This window comes from Pseudorca crassidens, chromosome 2 (assembly GCF_039906515.1).
Source record: "Pseudorca crassidens isolate mPseCra1 chromosome 2, mPseCra1.hap1, whole genome shotgun sequence".
Taxonomy (NCBI): Eukaryota; Metazoa; Chordata; class Mammalia; order Artiodactyla; family Delphinidae; genus Pseudorca; species Pseudorca crassidens.
In genome coordinates, this window is record NC_090297.1 from 106,730,458 (window position 1) to 106,754,474 (window position 24,017).

Consider the following 24,017-nt stretch of genomic DNA (forward strand, 5'->3'; position numbering starts at 1 on the left):
AGCGATGGGATATACTGTAGCCTCCAGCCCCACGCATTCTGGAAGTTCTCCCAGGCAGACAAAGTATGTTATGGAAGAATTCATAAAGTCTCCTGGAGGGAAAAGTAGATGGCGTCACTGCCTTTTTCTGCAGATTTTCCATCTATGAAACAGGATTAGTAAAGACTCAGCTAAGAAATATGTTCACAACAAACTTCTTGGGGAAAATCTCTGGCAAAGGCATTATTGGGATTGTGTCCTGAATTCTCCAACCTTCCACATCTTTATGTCAGAGCTAATAGTTACATGTTAGACTGTTACAAAACAATAAAACTAACTTGACTTTTCACCATCTTTGTTTTTTCTTTTGACCTGTCAGCCATGCTACCCTGTGAAGAGCAGTTTCTGGTGTTCTTCCTTTGAAATTAAGGGGTTGAGGGACAAGAGCACTGGGGGACCGGGAGGGGCAGTGATATGCTGGTAAACGTGTAACAACCAGATCTTTCCAGGGTAAAGAGGCCCTGGTTTGTAGTGTTTGCCAATTTCCTTGCTATAAATTCTCCCACCATCACCAATTTCAACCCACCAACATAATGTCACTAGACACAGAGATGAGAAGAGATGTACAGTAGCATAAAATTATAAATATTTCCACCATACAATAGACATAAATAACCTCAAGAGCACAGATAATAGTAAAATAATTAAGAAGTGATTGAACTCTGTGCATTACCTTTGTTTCATTTTTAAGTTTACGTAGTTTAATTGTTAATAATGACTGTACACTTAAAACTGCCTCACAAAATTCCAAGAAATTTAGCAAATGGCTCTTACGAGCCAGTACGAGCCAGCTCCAGCACACAGCTGGGTGGAATGGAGGAGAATCTGATTTAGAAAGAACATGAAACTCTCCTTATCAATTGAGGTTTGGTCAGTTTGTCCCCTCTCTTTCTCTACACAAATCTCAGGAAAAATTGAAGTATACTTCTTTGGTGCTTTGGGAAGGGACAAAATAATAGGATTTGTTCTCTTCCATGTCACTGAGAACTGTAGAAAGAGTTAAAGTTATTCATTACAGATAAAAATAGATAAAATAAAATTAGCCTGAGATTAGATTCTGCCTGAGATTTATCATGTCACTTCTCTGCTTAAAATCCTTCAATGACTCAATTGCTTACCCCGAAATTCTAAATTCCTTAACATGACTTACAAAGCCTTTATAACTGATTGCAACCCACCTAGAGAGGAGGTCTATTTTTAATTGCCCAGAATCTATTCTCCCTTCTTCTATAATAACATCTTCTATTGGGAAATACTCTTCCTCATTTGGATATAGTCTTGGTGGGACTCTTAGTAATGTTTACCCTGACTTCCCGTGGTCAAGAGTCAGGTCTTCTTGTTTGTTTTTATTTTTTGTTTTTTATTTTTAACTCAAATGGGCCAACCATACACTCACTCCCTGGAATGTGAATCTTGAGTGGAGTAACCGAGGGACCGAAACTTGGTTGAGATTCATTTGTCTTGACAGAAGCCCTTAAAGAGACTCACAGTTAGTTCCTGCTTACCTAGATTTCTGGGAGATGCTTAGTTCCTCTTTCTTCAGATCATGGTTCATCGGCCTTCCTTCAGTTCTCTAAGCCAGCCCAGAGTTCCTTTTTTTTTTTTTAATTTAATGTTGCCAAAATTGTCTCTATTAATTACAAGCCTCTGACTGGTAGGTACACCACCTTTCTAGCCTCGTCTCCCACATCCATCCACATATGCATGTGTCCCAGCCTTAAAAAATGGCTGGTCCCCAAATATGGACAAGCCTGGCACTTAGTGATGAAGAAATTCCATGGCATTTCAGGACTCTGCCCTGTCCTGCCTTTTTTCTGTAATCAGCTCTTTCTCATCCTTCAAGATTCAGCTCAGTTGTCTTCTTTATGAAATTTCACAAACTTCCCTATACAAAGTGAGTTGCTCCCTCCTTTGTGATCTCTCAGTATTTGTGTACACTTCTATCATAGCACTTATCAAAAGTGATTTCAGGGCTTCCTTGGTGGCGCAGTGGTTGAGAGTCTGCCTGCCGATGCAAGGGACATGGGTTCGTGCCCCGGTCCGGGAAGATCCCACATGCCGCGGAGCGGCTGGGCCCGTGAGCCATGGCCGCTGAGCCTGCACGTCCGTAGCCTGTGCTCCGCAACGGGAGAGACCACAACAGTGAGAGGCCCGCGTACCGCAAAAAAAAAAAAGTGATTTCAAAAAGAGATTTCATACTATATATCTCTGAATATTCGGTACTAAGCACAGTGCCTAGAACATAGCAATGTTTGGTGAATGAATGAACACTACTCAGACATCTCCCAGAGCAGGAAGGAGATAATTGGCTAAGCACTCCCCAGCACCATAGCAGGCTGATACTACATAGCAATATATCTGAGGAAGAGGTTCCATGAAGGTCCCAAGAGTTCCAGGCTGAAGGCAGGCAGGCTTGCTTTATCATAAATAAAGGAAGGCAGGGAAATTTTCACATGAGTTGCTGGATGTCATCTCCCAGAGAAGCCTTGGAAGCCATATGTTGACAATGGCAGTCAGAGCCTTTGAATGACTGTAGACTAGAGGACCAGCCCCCCCTCCCACCGACACCCCTACCGATTCCCACTAATTGCACTTTTGGACTTTACATGAAACAAAAACTAAACTTTTATTGTATTAATCTTCTGAGCTCTCAAGATTTCTCTGTTACAGGATCTAGCATTATCTCATCTGTTGACAGAAATTGAGGCTAGGTGTGGCTATAACATAAACTATGTGGCTTTGGTTTAACAGTTGAACAGTGAGTGGTGAAGAAATGAAAATCAAAGGTTACAAGGATAGAGCCTCAGGCTATACCATGCAAATATTTAGTACAAATGTCACCTGTGATGATTTGTGTATTAGTTGTCTATTGCTTGGTAACATATCACTCCAAAACTTAATGGCTTGAAACAACAATAAGCGTGTATTATCTCTCGTAGTTTCTGAGGGTTAGGAATTCTGGAGCAGCTTGGGGTCTCTCATGAGGTTGCAGTCAGATTTTGACAGGGCCTGCAGTCATCCGAGGCTTGACTGAGGTGGTAGGATCCACACACTCACGTGGTTACTTGACCGGAAGGTTGGTGCTGGCATGTTGGTGTCTCTCTACTTGGGCCTCTCCATGGGTCTGCTTGAGTGTCCTCATGACCTGGTGTCTGGTTTCCCCCAGAGCGACTGAATCAGGAGATCAAGGCAAATGCTTCAATGCCTTTTATGACCTAAGCTTGGAAGTCACATACCATCAGTTTCACTGCATTTTATTAGTCACTTTCCCTCAGACTGCTCCAATTACTGTACAGAGAATAAACGAGAGAGGAGCAAGATTTGAGATAAAGATGCCAATTTTGGCTCCTTTTTCTCTGTTTTAATGATTTCCTTGTACATATGATATGTATTGTAATCGTCTCCAAATGCTTCTTGGAAATAGGCAGGATCAGAATCATAAATGATAACTATAATGCAAATCCCAGACCACAGTACAATTGCCACCATCAGGGAAGTCCTCAGCCAAGGATAATGTTTTTGGCCAGGACAGAGTTTTGAGTTCTTTTTTTCCCCCTCCAGCTTCTGTTCTTCTCTAACGTTCAGCTTTCCTGAAAACTGTTCAGATTTTCTAATTCATCTAAGTTTTCCAAATGCATTTTTCTATCTTTCTCACTTGCTACAGTTGTCATCTCCTCACTGGCTAGATCTGTAGATGGAAGAAAGAACAAGGCACCTCTGGAATTGAGTTAGGCTAATAAAACCAGCAGAAAATGGATGAGATCAAATAAACACAAGTGAGCTAAACCAGCAGAATATAATGTAACAACAACAACAACAAAGCCCCCAATTACATTTTTAAGGCAGACATTATGACAAGGGACATTCTTATGACATTACAACAAATAGGGACATCTCTAATGTCTCTCAGACCAGAACCTCAACTTTCTCCAATTTCTTTTTTCATGATTGTATCAGAATGAAGCAATAATTTCCAGGACAATTCTATCTTTCATGAATTACAGACTATTTGTCCTCCCTTTAAATATTTTTTATATACTTATCCAGTAGTCAAAGACCCTTCTTGACTTGTAAAAAATCCTGTTGACCTAATTACTGTGTCTAGTTAGGTCCTATACATAGACCGGGACAGATGAGACTCTCATCTTTACAGATGAGTAACAGACAAAGAAAACAACAACAAAGAGACAGCTAACAGCCTAGAATCTATGAAAGCTATAGGAGACATGAGAAGAAAAGAGCAGTCACCAAGAATAAAAGAATATAGTAATTTCAAAAGATATTTACTTAAGAAAACAAAAATAATCTTGAAATCTATTTTATGCTCTCAAAAAGATGTAAAGAAAACCTGGGCTCCATAAAACAAGAGATGAAACACAAGATAATAAGATAACAAACTGATTGGAAAAGGAGCTGGCAGAGTTAGCAAACTATGTCATGGTAGAATTTAAGAAGAATAAAGAGCAGAATTAACAGCACATAAAGCCAAATCAGTTTTGTAAAGTGTCAACATCAGAAATTCTCCCATAATGCCAAGGGGAAGAACAAAGAGATGAAAGTTATTGGAGAGGAGATAAACAATATGGAGAGAAGGCAATAGAAATCCAATACATAGATATTGGTTCTCCTGAAGGAGAGTCAGGACAAGAGAACCACAATCATCAAAGACATAATGGGAGGAAACTTCCTTGAGCTGATAAAAGACCTGAAACCACAAATTGGAAGGAATTCACCATGTACCCAGAAAAAAAAACTAGATAAATTGTGATCTGAAAGTATAAAGAGATAATTCTACAATTTTAGAAATATAAGAAACAACTTCTGCTGTGGTTTGTGTACTGCTAATGAACAGTTAAGTTTTCACATTCTTGCCCAGTTGTGAACATAGAGTAGGATCACAACTTGTCAATAGGAGCTGAGGCTTCCTGTGAAGAAAATATATATTTCAATGTATAATCCTGGAAAGGGAAAGATCTTGGTTGAGAAAAGAGGACTTGGAAGGTGAGCCTTAAATACGAAGAAGAGGGAATTCCTTTCTCTGCCTGACCCTCATTCTCTTAAGCCTGGACTCCGAAGAGTTCCAACGTGCTCAATATACTTCTAACAGATAAAGGAACAATGGCGTGTGCCATATAGAAGCAAGTCAGGGACTAAATTAGGGAGTTAGTGATTTAGTCCTTGTCAAGATCATAGAACATTACCTGGCTCATAGTAAGCACTTGCTAAGTATTAGCTATTATCATTATCATAAATATTATTTCTATGTGATTAATTACTGTCATTTAGTATAGTGTTATTATTAAATGATACACCTTAGACTCAACTGGGATACAGAGATTTAAGAGAAGGGTTTGTGCACTTGGTCTAGAGGGATAAGAAGGAGAAATCTCCCCTCTCTCTCAGAGACCACTGTTGGCCATGGGGATCAGTGATAGCTCTAAAGGAAAAGAGAAGCTAGGGTGAGGACAAGAAAGCAAAACTCTTGGCTCTCAACTGTAGCCATCTCATCCCTCCCAATGTGGAGTTAGTCCCTCTGGAGCCAACTTTGATTAACAGGATATTTATTAAGTTAGCTAAAAAGGAAGAAAATATCAGGCTGGCTTCATTCTTCTCCATAACATATTAAATTTCAGAAAAGAACATCTGTAAAATATTGAGGATGAAAAGTTTAAGCCAGGAACCCCACAATAAGCCAAATGGCATTCCTGAGTAAAGGCAATTGAAAGGCATTCTCAATTATGCCAAAACTCAAAATTCCTGCAAACCCTTCTTTAAAGAAAAATTTATCTCACGATTCACTCAAGCCAAAAGAGAAAGAATTTTTAAAAAGAATTTAAGAAGGCCAAGTATGAAAGAGGCTGGTGATGAATACTGAAGACATTAAACATAAAATAAATTAAATGTAACTGTAGTAAGAATAGTTACAAAACAGAATACAAATGTCATAAATAATTCTTAACACATAGTAATTTTTTAACGGTAAGGCTTAAAATCCCAGCTTATACCAACATAAACTTGGGAACTGTGTGAGGTGGAAGGAGTAAAGGAGAAGGAGAAATATGAGGAAGTAGAGTGCCCTGATATTTTTTACTTACAAAGATATTATTTTATTCTCTATTTTAGCAGTTAGAAAAATATAGGCTTGCGTGTGTTATTTTAAAACAAAATGTATGCCTTCCAAAGTACCAGGGGAAAAAATTAAGGAACACATAGTCCATACAGAAAAAAAGAGAGAACAGAAAAAAGAAAAATTAACAACAGACACACAAAACAAGAAGGCAGAATCATTAAACCAAACCAAATATTTATTTGTATCGATATAAAATATAACATGGAACAAAGACATAGTACGGATCATTTTGCACTGTAAAATACGACATCTGTAAGAAGTCCTCAGAAATACAAGGAGATATAGACAGAAAAATAGTAGTAGTTAGAGACTTTAACATGCCTCCTTCCGTTCTTGACAAATAAATAGAACACAAAAATATAGAGGACCTGAATATAATTTACAAGTCCGACTTAGTGGATATGTAACAGAATGTTAAATGGAATATTTCCTATGTCTTAGAGTTTCAGCCAAGGCTGCAGAACCAAGGACGATGAATGCTCAGTGCCTATACGTTCTGAAGAGTGAAACAAAGCAAAAACATTCCAGAACTGCTATTAAAAAAAAAAAAGGTGCCCCCCCCAAATGGTCTTGCAACCCTTAATCCACCATCTGCTCTAGATTATTTAAGAGAATGATAAGGTTTAATTGTGAAGGCATTCTTTGAAGAGAGTGGTCAGATGAAAATAAACAGCTGCAATGTGTCCCCTCCCATCCCCTCCAAATAAGCGTTCAAGGAAAACCTCTGAGTTTTTTCTGGGAAACACCTGCTTGGAGGGAAGCCTGACATCTTACTAGTCATTAGCCACCTACTAATCTTCAGAAGTTTGCAGGTCCGCCTCAGGCTGCCACAGGAGCCAACCTTGGAGGAGCTAATGTGTGTGGCCCCAAATCTGCTGAGTCACAGACATGGTGACTGCCCTTTGCCCAGGGAAACTTGAGGGCTTGGGTAAGTGTTTCTTGTGGGCCAAATTCTTCACCACATTATTATCTTATTACAGAAAACAAACAAAAACAAAAACAAAAAAGCATACTGGTTAAATAAATCATGGCGTAATCAGATGATTGGAACGTTATTGAATCAATGAAAAATGTAAAATCTTTGGCATGAGAAAATATGTTCATGATATATTTCTAAGTGGAAAAAGTATATAACAAAATATCATGCTCATTGTATCCATTGTGGGAAAACTGAAAAATTATACCTGCATAAGTGTGGGCATATAACAGAGTAACCAAGAATAAGACTGAATATCTCAGACTTTGGAAATATGCCAGGATTAAGCTCCTTGGTACTTGTCTTTCCAAAGTCCTGATGGTAAATCACAATCCAGTGAGAAAGGGGGGGCCTTCTCTAAAATGAGGGAATGTTCTTGTTGTTAGTCATCCAGAGAAGAAGTTAGTCCTGGAGCAGGAAGTGGTGGGGAGATAAGGAAAGCTTTCTGCTCTGTGCAGGCCCAGAGGACAGGAAACCCAAATTTAAGTGTGGAGAAGTTCACAACAGTTCTTATGGGAAAAGCATGCACATCTTATACTTTTTTTTGTGAATTCCAATTTATATATTCAATTTTAAATTTCCTCTCTGTATATTCTTCCCTTTTATTCACAAATTACATGGATCAAATTAACTCTGCATTATAATTATATTAATAAGGAATCCCCAAATTAGCTTTAATAAATGGGAAAAGATTTAATGTTATATATTTTAAATAATGCCTCTGAGTCTTTCCAAATTTGGCAGATATACAATCATCAGTCTTTTCAATCCAACAGCAATAATTGGCAACCAGAAATTTTAAATATATGTTTAAACAGAGTAATAATGAAGGAAAACTGTGAATGTAAATTCATTATAATAATAATGAGTAGGGGCTTCCCTGGTGGCTCAGTGGTTAAGAATCTGCCTGCCAATGCAGGGGACACGGATTCAATCCCTGGTCCGGGAAGATCCCACATGCCCGGAGCAACTAAGCCCGTGCGCCACAGCTACTGAGCCTGCGCTCTAGAGTCCGCGAACCACAACTACTGAGCCTGTGAGCCACAGCTACTGAGCCCGTGTGCCACAACTACTAAAGTCCACGTGCCTAGAGTCCGTGCTCCACAACAAGAGAAGCCACCGCAATGAGAAGCCCACGAACCGCAACGAAGAGTAGCCCCCACTCACCACAACTAGAGAAAGCCCGCGTGCAGCAAAGAAGACCCAACACAGCCAAAAATAAGATAAATCAATTTAAAAACACACACACACAAAAAACACTCTGGCCCTCGGTCCCCTTTCTCCAGGCAAATCAGAGCTGACCTTTCCCCACTGAAGAAGGGCTTTGAGGTGGGAAGCAGAGTCTCACAACCAGTCCCCCAGTCTGTCAGTGTGTATGGAAGCTGTTAAAAATGCAGATTCCTGGGAGCCACCCTCAGAAATCCTGAGTCCACAGGTCTGCCTTAGGGCCTATGAATCTACATTTTAAACAAGCTTCCCAAGCAGCTACAGCACCACACTTTGAGAAAACTGCACCTATACACTTTTTAGGTACCAAGTATAGATGCTGTCCGTGGGACCACTGGGAAGGAAGTGTCTCCTCTCTGAATATTTGGGGTTTCCTGGCCAGCCTACCTTGGTGGATTACTGGGGTATAGAGTGGGGTTCAAGGTCTCAGTGAACCTGACATAGCAAGGAAAGCTACATGGTAGGATGGCTATACATGGAGGGAGACAACTGGAGTAGGATGCCATGGAATTGGTGATGTCATGTATCTCAAAAATCCATTTGTACGTTTAATACAACTGCATGTGAATCTACTACTATATCACAACAAAAAGTTTAAAATGAAAATTCCTAACAGAAGTCATCCAGCCACTGGCATGGGCAGGAGAAGAGGTGCTAGGATGTTTCCCAAGGATCTAGTGTTTGTGTCAGCTCCTAGGCTCAGTCTTTTGTATGAATTTGGAGGAAGAGGGGAATATAGTTAGCTGTCAGGATGTGGATAGTGCTGGACGGTGTGAGAAGATAGGTGCTGTAGCTTCTATGAAAAAGAGTGCAAAAAATTGATGTGAACAAACACTGGTCCAAGGGACACAGATTGGTCATGCTGTCAGCAGACTCTTTGAGAGTAGATCTATGTGGCTGGCTGGCTGTCAATCTCTAGATGAATGGTAAACAATGGCCAGCAACTATGAACATGAACTATTTTGGAAAGCATCCTTGGAAAATGGATACAAACAGGGGGCTCAGTTAGAGCCCAGGTGGCTTGACAGTCCATGGAGGCAGAAGCAGATCTCACTGTTGAACAGGACTGTAGCAGCTAGAGTGAATTGGGAGAACAGTACTGAGGTAAGGGTAAGAGGACAAGCCATCTTGGTGACGGAGTCCACCACCACCAGGAAAGAGACCTGCTTTGAAAGGACAGTCAATTGGACGTTAATCTAGTGTGAAGGTTTTCTGGAGACATTCCATCAAAAGCAGGGGGCAGTGGTTCTTTGGGTCACCCATGCCTGTCCTTGACCTGGACACAGTTGTTAACGATAGGGAGAATCCTGAATGGTGTCTTTCAGGGTTTTACACGGCCCTGGGGCCAATGAGATTGCATACCTTTTTCTGCTGCCAGATTCATTGAGACCCTGATCCCCACCATGCACTCCAGTAAGCCACCAAGGTAAACTGTTTGCCTTGATAGGCTAACCCAGCATTCTGCACTATCCCACAGTCTTGATAGATGACAGTCTTAACTCATCATATGCCTACACAGATGCTACTGCTTCCCTGATAGATGTAGCCAGGGACACAAAGTTCTCTGGTTGAAGACTCTCCCTTAGTAGGGCTGCCTCCACTGCTCCCTCGCCTTCGGGATTGGGGATTGGACATCTGATAGGTAGTTTGGGCTGCTTAGTATGAGTGGAGTTCAAGTCTAAGAAAGAAAGACACATTCCCTTGTGTGTAATAAATCTGAGTCTCAGTTACTCAGATTGCAGTAATCTAAGCACTCTGGTCGAAGATGCAGGTCCACTCAAGGCTGTGCTTCCAGTATTGACTGCAGCCTTGAATCCCACACTGGGTGATTGCCCTCAGCTGGAGCCGGCTTCAGGACAAGACTACAGGGACTACAAGGAATAGGTAGAGTCCTGGTGGGAAAGGATAAGCCCTACAGCAGTGCATTAAGCCTTCACACAATGAGTATTGAATGGATAAAGTAGTGATTCAGTCTACATGTGAGCAATTCCAACATGGGTGGAGGGGGTGGGGGAGATTATTTCCTAAAATAACTCATCTTCAGACTCTTAAAGAATTATTCCTTGTTTTGAATGAAATCTATCTTCATTTAACTTCCAGTCCTTTGCCCTACAAATATCTCTTGGCGCCATATCAAGTCTATCCATTCTTTCAAATGAAGACAGCTGTCAATGTTCCTGAGTCTTCTTTCTTCGATTCCTTTCATCTGTCCTCATCTGGTGGCTCACCTCTGAGCATTCTCCAATACATCTACTTGCCTGTTAAAACCGTGGTAAAAGAATGCAATACTCCAGGTGTGGTCTGATGGGCATCAAGTACAATGAGATGGATCACTCCCTTGTTAAAGATGGTGTGCTTTTATTGTTGTTATCACATCAGAAATTTACTGGGTTAGCTATATTTGCTAAAACCTGCCTTTCCACTCTTCCCTCTTTATGCAGTTGTTTGTGGAGCCAAGTATAAGTTGTAACATCTAGAACACAATGCCTGATTTATGGTCTAACTCATTTTTTTTAATGGTCTAACTCAATATAATAATAATCATTATTATTAACTTCATCTTATTAGCTATGACCATTATAAAATAAAATTACCACTTAAAATGTTAGCTCAGGCCCCACCTCCTTTAGCCTCAGAAATGGAAATACTACCTTGCAATACATCTGCCTTTGAATTTTCAGACCACATTGTTGTATCCCGCCCCTTTTAGCCAGGCCACCTCTAATTAAGGCCCGCCCCCAGAGCGGCCCCTCCCTGGCCCCTCCCCTGGCCCTCAGCTCCTCAGCACCCGCCCACTCCTAGCCCGAGGCGGGAAACGCTGGACGTAGCTGCTGATTGGCTGGCTGGGGCGCAGCTTGATGGCGTCGGGCTGGCGAGCGGAGGTCCTGGCAGTGGCCCGCGGGCGACAGCTGCCAGTGTGAGGGGGCCCGTGGTCAGAGCGTGCCGTGGCCTTGGGGAGTGGGAAGTGGAGGTACGAGCCCTCCTTATACTTCGCCATGAGTTTCCTGATCGACTCCAGCATCATGATTACCTCCCAGGTGAGCCACCGCGTTCCGCCCCAGGACTCCTCAGCCTCCCTTTCCCGAGTCGTCTCCTCCGGGCCTCAGCGATGCGGGCTGGCCCGGAGTCTCGGTCTTCTCGCCCGCGGCCAGTGCCTGCCTCACCCGTGCCCAGAGCTCGGGGAGGGTGTGGGATTTGCTGCATCCGGTTCCCTGCCACCTAGCTGTCAGGAGGCGTCCTGCGGCGGTCCGCGCTCCCCGCCCAGCCTCCATACCTCCTCACCCCACCCCACCCCCAGGTTTTCCGTTCACTTTTGGGAGAGGTCAGGTGGCCTTAGCTCTCAGAGCGGGTGCCGTGAGAAGGAAGCTGCCCCCAAAGCGCGCCGAAGCTCTGGACTGCGCCGCTGATTCATGGATTAGGGAAGAGTGTGGTGCGGGCGCGGAGGGAGTGACTCGCCAATCCCTGCTGGCTCCTGGGGACACGTGAGGGCTTTGCTGGTTTAGCTGTCAAATCCTGAATCCGGATGCGGAGAAATTTGCCGCTGTCACTTGAGAGATCTAATAAGTATCAGGTTTCGTTTGTACAGTAACACCTCCATCCTTCATCCTCTATTTGCTGCCCACGCTTTCGGATCTTTTTCTAACCCTCTTTCCTTCCCGATTGGCCACCTTCATTCATTCGTACAGTCAGCAAACTTTTATCGAGCATTATATAAAGTTCTGAGGATACAAACCTAAAATAAGACAGACTTGTCCCTGCTCTATAGAAACTTCATCTAGTGAGCCTTTTGCTTTTGCCATGTCAGTTCATTGAGTTACTCTGTTTTATTTTCTTCACAGCATTTATCATAGCACTGATATTTATGTATTTGTTTATGAATTTATTTTTTGAGATAAATTCTTCATAGCTCTATCCTCCCTCCAAGTGCAAGCACTCAATAAATATTTGTTGGCCAACTGATAAAATTTGTAGAAGCTCAGACTACCTAATTACTGATCTCCCCTCCACCCCACCCCCATTTTTCCAGTAGTTTAAAGTATTCTTTCTTAATTGTTCCTTTTTTTCAAGTGGCACATGACAGAAACAGTTCCTTCTGGGGGTTTAAAGTAAACTAAATCTTAGGGGGTTTTTTTTTCTGTTTTTGTATTGCTTTATCCTAATGCTTCTGTCTTCGGAGTGGAGCATTGTCCTTGTTTCTTGAAATCCTTTTATTAAAACATTTTAGAGAGCATGAAACAAGGAACATCCTGATACGATAAATTTTTTGTTTTTAAAATTACCATTCTTTATAAGTTTTCATAACTATAGTTTTTATTGGCTGCATAATATTCAAATACATCAATGTACAAAAATCTGGACATGTAATTCTCTTGCTTTTCTAACTTTTCCAAGGCTTCCTGTTGCCCTTTATGACAACTCAGGGTTATTTTTAGCCCTAGTACCAACTCAAGAAAAATGACAATATTTAAGTAGCATTTTTTTCACTCAGAATAAAAATAAGAATGTCAGTGAGGAAATTGGCATTACATTATAACACTAAGATGGTTATAAACATTTTTAACATGGATATAATTGATTGACAAGTTGAACCAAGAAAGTGGCTTTCTGATCTTGTATGCCATATAATACTTTAACTTTCACACATGCATTCACATGCAATATTAAATTTAATTCTCAAGCCTACTCTTTACAAGTGAGGAATTAAGACCCGAAGAATCCTTTGTGTGGAATTGTTCTCTGTCCATATATTTATGTGGCTACTTCATCATCATTTAGGTATCAGTAAAAATGTCACTTCGGGGAGGCTTTACCTGACGCCCTACCCCCAGTCAAGGTAGCCTCCATTCCAACCACCTTCTGTCTCATGTCCCAGTTTTAGTTTCTTCTTCATATCTATCACTTGTTTGTTTGTGTTCATTAGATGTAAACTCCATGAGGTCCAGGATACTCTCGGTCTTGTTTCTGCTGTATTCCCCAGCATCTAGATCAGTTTCTGGCACATAGTAGTTCTAGTAAATATTTAATAAAAAGCACCTTTCTGGAGAGGTGTGAGTACCTTAGAAACACCTTCCCCTCATTTTTCCTGTTTTGTATGAACTGAAAGATTTATTTGAAACGAAATCTGAAATCAGAGGTCACATATTGAAGCTGGTCTGCCTCAGGCAACATCCTGGTGTAGAGATTGTCACAGGATAAAGTTCACATCCTTAATGTGGCTTATGGGGTCTCTTATGATGAGACCCAGCTCTTACCTCTTCACTTCAGCCTTGGCCCTCACCATTTCTCACTTCAATTTATAACACACTAGCCTTACTAAACTTCTTTTCGTTCCTTAACCTGGCCATGCTACCATGCCTCCAGGTTTCCACCAGTCTGTTCTCTTTCTGGACCTTTTCCCCATATCCCTCCACTTCTTTCTCCTGGCTAACTCCTATTCAGCCTTCAGATCTCAACATGGATATCCAAAAAACCTCTTCCAGACTGGACTAGATGTCCCTATACATGTTTTCCTAGTACCCTTTGCCCACTTCACTTATAACAGCACTATCACATTGTTTCATAATTACTTGTCTATCTCCTCCGTAGATTATAAATTCCTTAAGGCAGTGCCCATGCTCTCTTGTTTGCCATTCTACCCCTAGGGCCTGGCACGTATTAGACACTAATAAATATTTGTTAAATAAATAAAAGTGTAAATAAATGATCCAAGAAAGGGATCTTTTATTGTCAGTTCTTTAATAACTGTCCTGCCAATGGCCATCTATTTTTTTCAAATCTGTAGCTAATTTTCAATGTAAGAGTTATTTTTTGTAAAAGCAACTGTTATCTAACCTCTGTCTTCAGCCTTCTCTACAGTCGTAAGACTTATCAGTTCCAAAGTACACTCTTAAGTCCCAAGGTCAAGACTCTGCACAATTTCAAAAATATTCTTTTTGAATAAGAGCTGTGCACTTTCTATTTTATTTGCAAAAATGTTTGAAATCACTTTTACCTTTTGCATGCTTTTTAGATCCTCTGTAATCTTGCCAGAATTCATATTAATCTTGGACTTCTTGAATTCTCTATTTTTTTTATATTAGTTGTATAAAACTCTTTTTAAGTGTTTCTTCAATGTGAAAGGAGCCCACAATGAAATATAAAGGTATGTATCTCTTTCTCTTTTTCTTCCGTTTCCCACCCCCTCATATAGACTTATCAATTTCACTTGTTTTCTTTTCCTTGTCTAAATCCCATTTCAGAGTGCTCTTAGTGAAATATTTTATTCTTTTTTCATCCATCTCCACCATATACACTACTCCCTAAATTTCTAACTTCTCCATCTGCAGTCATGACTTCAGAAGTCATTTAAATATGGCCTCTAAACTATAAATTTAAATGTCTCCACTGGTAATGTTTTTCTTTTTTTAAGATGTTGGGGGTAGGAGTTTATTAAATTTATTTATTTTTGCTGTGTTGGGTCTTCGTTTCTGTGCGAGGGCTTTCTCTAGTTGTGGCAAGCGGGGGCTACTCTTCATCGCGATGCGTGGGCCTCTCACTATCACGGCCTCTCTTGTTGCGGAGCACAGGCTCCAGATGCGCAGGCTCAGTAGTTGTGGCTCACGGGCCTAGTTGCTCCGCGGCATGTGAGATCCTCCCAGACCTAGGGCTCGAACCTGTGTCCCCTGCATTAGCAGGCAGATTCTCAACCACTGCGCCACCAGGGAAGCCCCTGGTAATGATTTATAATAGCCAAAGGATCTCCCAGGTAGTCTAGGGGTATTTTCTTCTAATCTATTCACCCTCTTCCTTTTCTACTCGGTCTGGATTCATGGATCCAAGCTACTTTCTCATACCCTCTTGTTTCTTTACCTACATATAAAAGTCCACGCTCGGATCACTGCTATAGTTTGTCTACTACTAACTCGGGCCTAAAGTCTTCTGTAGAAAATCATACAACTGTGCAGATTGCCAATGCCATAAGTTTATGGACACCGTTAGCTCACTGAATCATTTTTTTTCTTGACTTTAATCAGCTGCTTGTTCCCTTCCCCTCATAATTTCTCTGAGTCTTTATCACTCTTTTCAAAGCTCCCTTTTCCATTTTCACCTCTCCTACCCTTAGCAGACCACCTTGCCTCCTACTTTATCAACAAAACTGAGGCCAAGAGGTATGAGCTCCTTCTATTTCCTATATCTTAATCTAAGCAGTTATTTATATCCGCAACCATTCCCAATTCCTTTCCTCCCATGTGAGAAAATAAGGTGCCCCTTACTCCTGTTTAAGGCAATGTTTTCCACCTGTGCCTTTGATCATGGAGCAGCTTATTGGGAAGTGGTTAAAAGCACAAGCTTTGGAGTCAGCCACCCAGACTTCAGCTTGAATCCTGATTCCGAAACTTACTATAAGTGGGTCAACTTCTGTTAAGCCTCAGCCTTCTCTATAATGAAGACAATCAAACCTACCTTATCTGTTTTTCATGATTAATGAGATTGCAAGGCTAAGCACTTAGAGTTCCTGGAATATACCACATGGTCAGTAAAAGGTAGCTGTTGCTAATAATAATAAATTAATAACATCATCAACTCACCTCCAGTGTTCTATCAGTTCCTTCTCATATTTGTTTATCTCTTTACTGCTTTCTTCCCCTTGGCCTGTAAATGTTTCTCTTTACCCCACATGCTTCCTTGGGCTACTCTCTAATGTTTTCTCTCTGTCTCATTCTTGACTGTCCCTTGGGTGATTTGTGCTTATTGTCTCTACTGCCTTACCCGCCCCCCTCCCCACCACGGGCATCCCCAGCCCACTAGAGTCTGGTTGCTGCCTCCACCTCACTACTCAAACTGTTTTCCAAAGGTCAGCGTTGACCTACAAGTTACCAAGTCCTTTGAGCATTTTCAGTCCTGGTTCTATTGCCCGTCTCTGCTTCATTTAACACTCCTTTAAACTCTATTTCCTTGGTTTCAGGATACAACGGTGTCCTGGTGCCTATTATTTCTCTGACCATTCCTCCTCTGTCTCCTTCCTGGTCTCTTCTTCCCATTCCTTCCCTCTACTGTTTTCTTCCTGGCATATTGCCTTCTTCACTCTACATACTATTCCTGGGTGATCTCATATTCTTTGGTGGTTTCAGCTCTTAGGTGCATCTCAGCCCTGCCTTCCTAATCTGTCTTTTATGTCAATTTGGATTGCCCTCAAGCACTTAGCACATCTAAAAGTGAATCCATCATAGTCCTATCTCCCACCCTCATTCCCAAACCTTTGTTTTCTTGCAGTAGTCTTTGTGTAAAGTGGGTGGCCTCACTCTTCATCCTGTATCCCAAACTAGTCACCTTTGATTCCTCCCTGCTGATTTTACCTTCTAAGTACTCAGATCTGTTGCCTCCTCTCTAACCACCGATGTCTTAATTCAGGCCTTTATCATCTTTCATCGGGACTGCTGCAACAACCTCCTATCATGATTCTTTTTCTATAGTGTTGTTTCCCTCAAATAGCTACCATAATGCTCTATACAAAATAAACCCAGCCATGTCTTTTCTGTATTTAAATAACTCCTCATCACCTACAGCCTATGATCCAAGCTCTTTACAGTGGCCTCCAGGGCTTTCAGTCATTAGTTTTCTGTTCCTCCTCTCTTAGCCTTATTTTTAACCACTTCTTTCTTTGAATTTTATCTTCCAGCAGCACCAAACCGTGTGTAGTTACCAGTATATACCGTACTATCGGGTTGGCCCAAAAGTTCGTTCAGGTCTTTCCGTAACATAACATCTTATGGAAAAACCCGCACGAACTTCTGGGCCAACCCAATATTTCTTACCTTTGTGCCTTTACTCATGCTCTTTGCTGTCTGAAAAGAAAGCCCTGTCCTTCTACCCCCACTACCTGTCTTTTACCTGCCTAATTCTTTTTCATCTTTTAAGAGTGTTTGTTTGTTTAATATTTTAGGGATGGTGGAAACCTTTGAGTGTGTGGTGAATACCTTGGAACCTCTCTCTAGAGAAATGCATATAGCATATAACTCCCAAATTTGCACATGATATCAGGTTTTAACCCTAAATTAAATCCTCCTTCATCTAAGGTATTATCATCCCCAGAAAAATGTGTCCTAACCCCCTGCCAGATTGGTTTAGTTTCCCTCTTTCATATTCTTTTACAATATCATGTGCATGTCTCACATTATGATTATTTAGTGTCTTTGCCACTATACTATACCTCCTTGAGGTAGTAACTATCTTACTCATCTTTTTGTCCCCAGCACCTAGCACAGCACATAGAAGTTATTACCAAAAAATTGAGATTGAATGTTCCTGAAGAACAAAACATCTTTCACTGTGGACCATTTATCCATTCAGCAAACATTTATGGAGAGCCTGCTATGTGCCAGGCATTGTGCTGGGTGCTGAAGATACAAAGATTAACAAGACAAACATGATCCTTATCCTCACAGAACTTACAGTCTAATGCCTTTTTAAAAAGCATGTATTTGGACTTTCCTGGTGGTGCAGTGGTTGGGAGTCCGCCTGCCGATGCAGGGAACACGGGTTCGTGCCCCGGTGCAGGAGGATCCCACATGTCGCGGAGCAGCTGGGCCCATGAGCCATGACCGCTGAGCCTGCGCGTCCGGAGCCTGTGCTCCGCAGCGGGAGAGGCCGCGGCAGTGAGAGGCCCGCGTACCGCAAAAAAAAAAAAAAAAAAAAGCGTGTATTTAAATTAGACATTAAAAAACTGTGTGGTGAGTGCTTTTGTAAGGGAAATACAGGGTAGAATAGGATTATATAAAAAGAGCAAGTTACCTGTATTTGGGAGACCAGAGAAGGCCTTCAAGAGGTAGTAATAATTAAGTTGCTATCTGTAGGATAAGTAGGGAGGGGACTGGAGAGAAGTTCCCATCAGAGGATAACATCTGCCAAGGTCTTGGTATGAAAGAATGTTGTATCTAAAGAAGCAAAAGCAGTTCCATGTGGCTGAAAATATGAATTTGGTGGGTAGGAGGGACACAACAAGAGGAGGAGGAGTCTGCTAAACCATGCTCAAAAGTTCACACTTGCTCCTAAAGTCAGTGGGAAGGCATAAAAGATTTTTTTTACTGAAATAATGCCATTTGCAGCAAAGTGGATGGGCCTAGAGATTATCATACTAAGTGAAGTAAGTCAGAAAGAGAAAGACAAATACCATATGATATCACTTATATGTGGAATCTAAAATATGATGCAAATGAACTTTTTTATGAAACAGAAACAGACTCACAGACATAGAAAACAAATTTATGGTTACCAAAGGGGAAAAGGGGTGGGGGAGGGATAAATTAGGAGTTTGGGATTAACAGATACAAACTACTATATATATAAAATAAACAAGGTCCTACTGGATAGCACAAGGAACCATATTCAATATTCTGTAATAAGCCATAATGGAAAAGAATATGAAAAAGAATATGTATATATATGTGTAACTGAACCATTTTGCTGTACACCAGAAACTAACACACCATTGTAAAGCAACTATAATTTTTTTAAAAAATGTTATTCTTCAATAAAGTTCCTAGCCAATATAAGAAGAAAAGAGGAGTTGTGTCAGAGTGTGTGTATGTAGAGAAAGTTCTATTTACCAGTGGAAAACAAATGAGCTTTAGAAAGCTGAACAGAGCTGTCATGTGGCTACTGTCTCTGATGCCAGCTTGAACCAAAACTGACAACGTGAGATCCTGCAATCTTTTGGCTTTATACTGAGATGGAAACCACTTTAGTGGATTAGGCAAGACGGTGGAGAATCAGAGAAAGGTCCATGAAGGAAAACATATAGAAAATATCACTCTGTCTACTACTTTCCTTTTTTTTTTTGCGGTACGTGGGCCTCTCACTGTTGTTTGCAGAGCACAGGCTCCGGACGCGCAGGCTCAGCGGCCATAGCTCACGGGTCTAGCCGCTCCGCGGCATGTGGGATCTTCCCGGACCGGGGCACGAACCCGCGTCCCCTGCATCGGCAGGCGGACTCTCAACCATTGTGCCACCAGGGAAGCCCCACTACTTTCCTTTTTTAAAAAAAATCTTAAAAATAACTCCTTTTCCTTGAAGTTGTTTTGTTTTTCTAAATACTTGTAAGCAAGAATCATCTGTAAGAAGCAAGTTTCAGTGACTCCTTTTTTATTTGCTAATTTCTCTGGCTCATAAAATGACTATCATAAGATTACAGGAAAAATATATACTTTAATTTTTTGTCTAACTTAAACAAGGATAATTTCAAAAATTGAAGAGCCTTTTAACATCTAGTCCCAGTGTTGAGGACTTTAATAAGTAGATCTTATATGGGTGGATGTCGTCTTTAATCTCTGAAATAAGCTATTTAGTTAGGCGACCTTTTATCGTAAAATAGTCTGTAGAAGACATTTCTCAAAAGATTATGTATATTGACCTTCTATCTTCTTTCTCCCCCAGATATTTTTCTTTGGATTTGGGTGGCTTTTTTTCATGCGACAACTGTTTAAGGACTACGAGGTGAGAAGAGATCATTTTGATTATGCTAATATTATATGAATTTAGATTGTTTTAAATGAGACAAGAAAAATACCTCCATTAAAGAAAAATCATGTTCGAGAAAGACAAATATCATATGATATCACTTATATGTGAAATCTAAAGAAAATGATACAAGTGAACTTATTTACAAAACAGAAGTAGACTCACAGACGTAGAAAACAAACTCACAGTTACCAAAGGGGAAAGTGGGGGATTGGGGGGGGTAAACTGGGAGTTTGGTTTTAACAGACATACACACTACTATATATAAAGTAGATAAACAACAAGGACCTACTGTAGAGCACAGGGAACTGTAGTCAGTATCTTGTAATAACCTATAATGGAAAGGAATCTGAAAACGTATATATATATATAAATATATATATATATATATCTGAATCAGCTGTACACATGAAACATTGTAAATCAGCTATACTTCAATTAAAAACAAAATGAGTTATGCTTGAACTTCCATGACCTGTGATGGTCAAGAAAAAAAAAGAAAAATCACGTTTACTCCCAAGATGGGAAGTTTTTGCCACTATATAATTCTTAAATTGGAGAATATAATCAAGCTTAGTTGATTTTTTTTTTTTTAGGCAAATCGTGTATAGCCCAGGAGCCAGGATCAAGAAATATCACGCCTTAGTCATATCAGTATATATACCAATAGCAGACAGTTATTCTTTGGGAGAGAATTTAACTTATAATGTCTCATAAATGTGCTCATTCATTTGGTATCTGGCCTTCAGTGTTAATTACCAATCGTACATCCTAAGTTAATACCAAATTCTAAGGTTGGTTCGATTCGTATCTTAAGCCTTGAATTCAGAAAGACAACAGCCTACACTGGACATTTCCTAATTAATCTTTCTCATTTAGTAATAAGCTCAATGGTTATGGACTATCTGGGGTCATTTCTAGTATGTTCTCCATTAAACTTCCCCAGGGAGTTTGAGTTATTGTCTGAAATAGCCCAGAATTCCAGAGATTCTGTTCTGCTCAATACTTTAAGGCCTCCTAGGGAAGGTTCTAAAACTGGTTCAAGGTCTGCAGAATGTTGAAGTAACCCTTTTAGCACTAACCTGTATATATAAATCTGTAATTTTTTTTGTCAGTGTGCATCAGGAATTCTAAATGCTACTTCTGACCCTGTCACTTCATCTTCTTGTGCTTTAAATTTTTCATCCACAGGAGGAGGATGATAATAGTGACCCATGAATTAGAAGTACTACCTACTTTCATCTATTCCTTTAGCTCCAGACTAGTTACTGTCATGGCCCTGTTTCTAATAACTTGAGAATTTCCTTAACATAAGTTTTCTGACTTGTAACCAGAAGGTTATCAACTCAATATTTCACGTAAGGCAATGACTTTTAGTCTCTATTTGACTTTTAACAGGTGCGTCAGTATGTGGTACAGGTGATCTTCTCTGTGACTTTTGCATTTTCTTGCACCATGTTTGAGCTCATCATCTTTGAAATCTTAGGAGTATTGAATAGCAGGTGAGTAAGAGTACTAATTCGCTATCCTCTTAAAGAGACCTATGTTACTTTCTTTATGGTGCAAGATTTACTGGGATCCCATACCTGAAAAAATGTGTCTGATATGGGGTTAATATCCAAAGCATATAAACGACTCATATAACTCAATAGCAAGAAAACCAAATAATCCAATTTAAAAATGGGCAAAGGACCTGAATAGACATTTTTCCAAAGAAGATTTACAGGCCAACAGGTACATGAGAAAATGCTCAACGTTACCAGTCATTAGGGAGATGCAAATTAAAATCACAATGAAAACAGTAAAACCACACCTCAGATCCGTTAGAGTGGCTACATCAAAAAGACAAAAGAGGGCTTCCCTGGTGGTACAGTGGTTAAGAATCCGCCTGCCAATACAGGGGACACGGGTTTGAGCCCTGGTCTAGGAAGATCCCACATGCCATGGAGCAACTAAGCCAGTGCACCACAACTACTGAGCCTGCGCTCTAGAGCCTGTGAGCCACAACTAATGAGCCTGCACGCCACAACTACTGAAGCCTGTGTGCCTAGAGCCCATGCTCCGCAACAAGAGAAGCCACTGCAATGAGAAGTCCACGCACTGCAATGAAGAGTAGCCCCCTCTCACCACAACTAGAGAAAGCCCACACGCAGCAGCAAAGACCCAACACAGCCAAAATAAATAAATAAATAAATTTTTCAAAAAATTAAAAAAAGACAAAAGATAACAAATAGTGGTGTGGATGTGGAGAAAAGGGAACCCTTGTGCACTGCTGATGGGATTGTAAATTGATATAGCCACCATGGAAAACAGTGTGGAGGCTCCTCAAAAAACTGAAAATAGAACTACCATATGATCCAGCAATTCCACTTCTGGAAATATATCCAAAGGAAATTAAAACACTGACTCGAAAGAGTATCTGCACCCCATGTTCATAACAACATTATTTACAATAGCCAAGATAGGGAAAAAACCTAAGTGTCCATCAAAGGTTGAATGGATAAAGTGTGGAATGTATATACAATGGAATATTATTCAATCACAAAAAATGAAGAAATCCTACCATTTGTGATAACACAGATGGACCTTGAAGGCATTATGCTAAGTGAAATAAGTCAGACAGAGAAAGACAAATACCGTATGATTTCACTTATATGTGGAACCTAAAAACAAAAATAAGAACACCAAACTCATAGAAAAAGAGATCAGATTGGTAGTTGCGAGAGGCGGGGTGTTTGAGGAGGGGGAATTGGAGGAAGGTGGTCAAAAGGTACAAATTTCCAGTTATAAGGTAAATAAGTTCTAGAACACTGCTGTGTGATATATAGGAAATTTAAGAGAGTAAATCCTAAGAGATCTCAACACAAGGAGATTTTTTTTTTGTATCTATACGAGAGAATGATGTTAACTAAACCTTTTGTAATAATTTCGCAGCATGTGTAAGTCAAACCATCATTCTAGACACCTTAAGCTTATACAGTGGTCTATGTTAGTTATTTCTCGATAAAACTAGAAAATAAAATTTATTATCACAACCTGGAAGTTTTACTGATATCTAAGCAGAGGTCAGCAACCTTTCCTGTAAAGAGCCAGATAGTAAATATTTTAGACTTTGTGGGCCACACCGTTTCTATTGCAACTACTCAGCTCTGCTGTTGTAGAGCCAAAGCAGCCACAGGCAATATGTAGTCAAATGGGTGTGACTGTGTTCCAGTAAAACTTCATTTATAAAAACAGGTGCCTGGCTGGCCATAAGTAGCGATCTAAGAAGTGTAGAAAGGACTATGACTCAGATAGTCTAAAACCAAAATTATTGTTTTTGGTAGCTGATGTCCCCCAACTTTTGACTCATTTATAATTAACAATCCCATATAGTAAGACACCTCACTCAGTTACTTGGATTTATATTCCTCAAATAGCTTATCTTAAAGAGTATGGAAGTAGCATTGCTAAAATCTCGTTCTTCTTTAGGTGCTTTTTTGGGGGATTGGGTAGGCTGAGACATGTCTTCAGTTATACCTATTTTTTCATACTAACATTTGGTCCTACTATGTAACAGAATTATGGACCGTGATCATATATTATTACCTGTGCATTGACTATTCAGAATACTTTTCAAAGGAAAATCTTGGACCTGACCAAGAGTATTCTTTTGGCTCCTCTCTAAACAGAAGTGGTATAGCCTCCTATTCAAATATGTAATCTTGTTGGTATCCTTAATTTTCTCAAGAGAATGTCATTTTACCCTCAGCTCAAATGACAGTTAAAATATATGGTTTGCTTTTAATTGGCAATATGGATTACACGTGTCATTTCAAACCCACTGCCTCCCAATATCTTTCAGAAACTTAGCTGAAATACTAAGTATGATTGCCTGGAGGATGTGCATATTGTTTGTTTCTCCATATGCTCAAAAGTGGGTAATCCAGATGAGCAAAAGCTGTCAGTTTATCTAAACCAAATGGTATTGGCTCTCTGTAGGGTAGCCTTTACTGAATAGCTCTTTATTTTATGATTCCTGCCATCTACACTAAGGAGTAAGCAGAAGAAATAGCCCTCTGAAACTCATCAGTGTTTCTCTTGAAAGGATGTTGTGAAGAACATTGTTAATTGCCCTCATATTTTCTTCTTTATGAAATCTTTGGAGAA

At 40.3% G+C, this 24,017-nt stretch overlaps 1 protein-coding gene across 1 annotated transcript in view; it reads left to right on the forward strand.

Moving 5' to 3' along the window:
- Window positions 1–11,216: 11,216 nt before the first annotated feature.
- GPR89A (G protein-coupled receptor 89A) overlaps window positions 11,217–24,017 on the forward strand; it is a 42,989-nt gene continuing 30,188 nt past the window's right edge. The window contains exons 1-3 of the mRNA XM_067727514.1: window positions 11,217–11,410; window positions 19,785–19,844; window positions 21,267–21,370. Coding sequence (XP_067583615.1) covers window positions 11,369–11,410; window positions 19,785–19,844; window positions 21,267–21,370 — 206 coding nt within the window. The 5' untranslated portion in view covers window positions 11,217–11,368. The remainder of the gene's footprint in view (window positions 11,411–19,784; window positions 19,845–21,266; window positions 21,371–24,017) is intronic.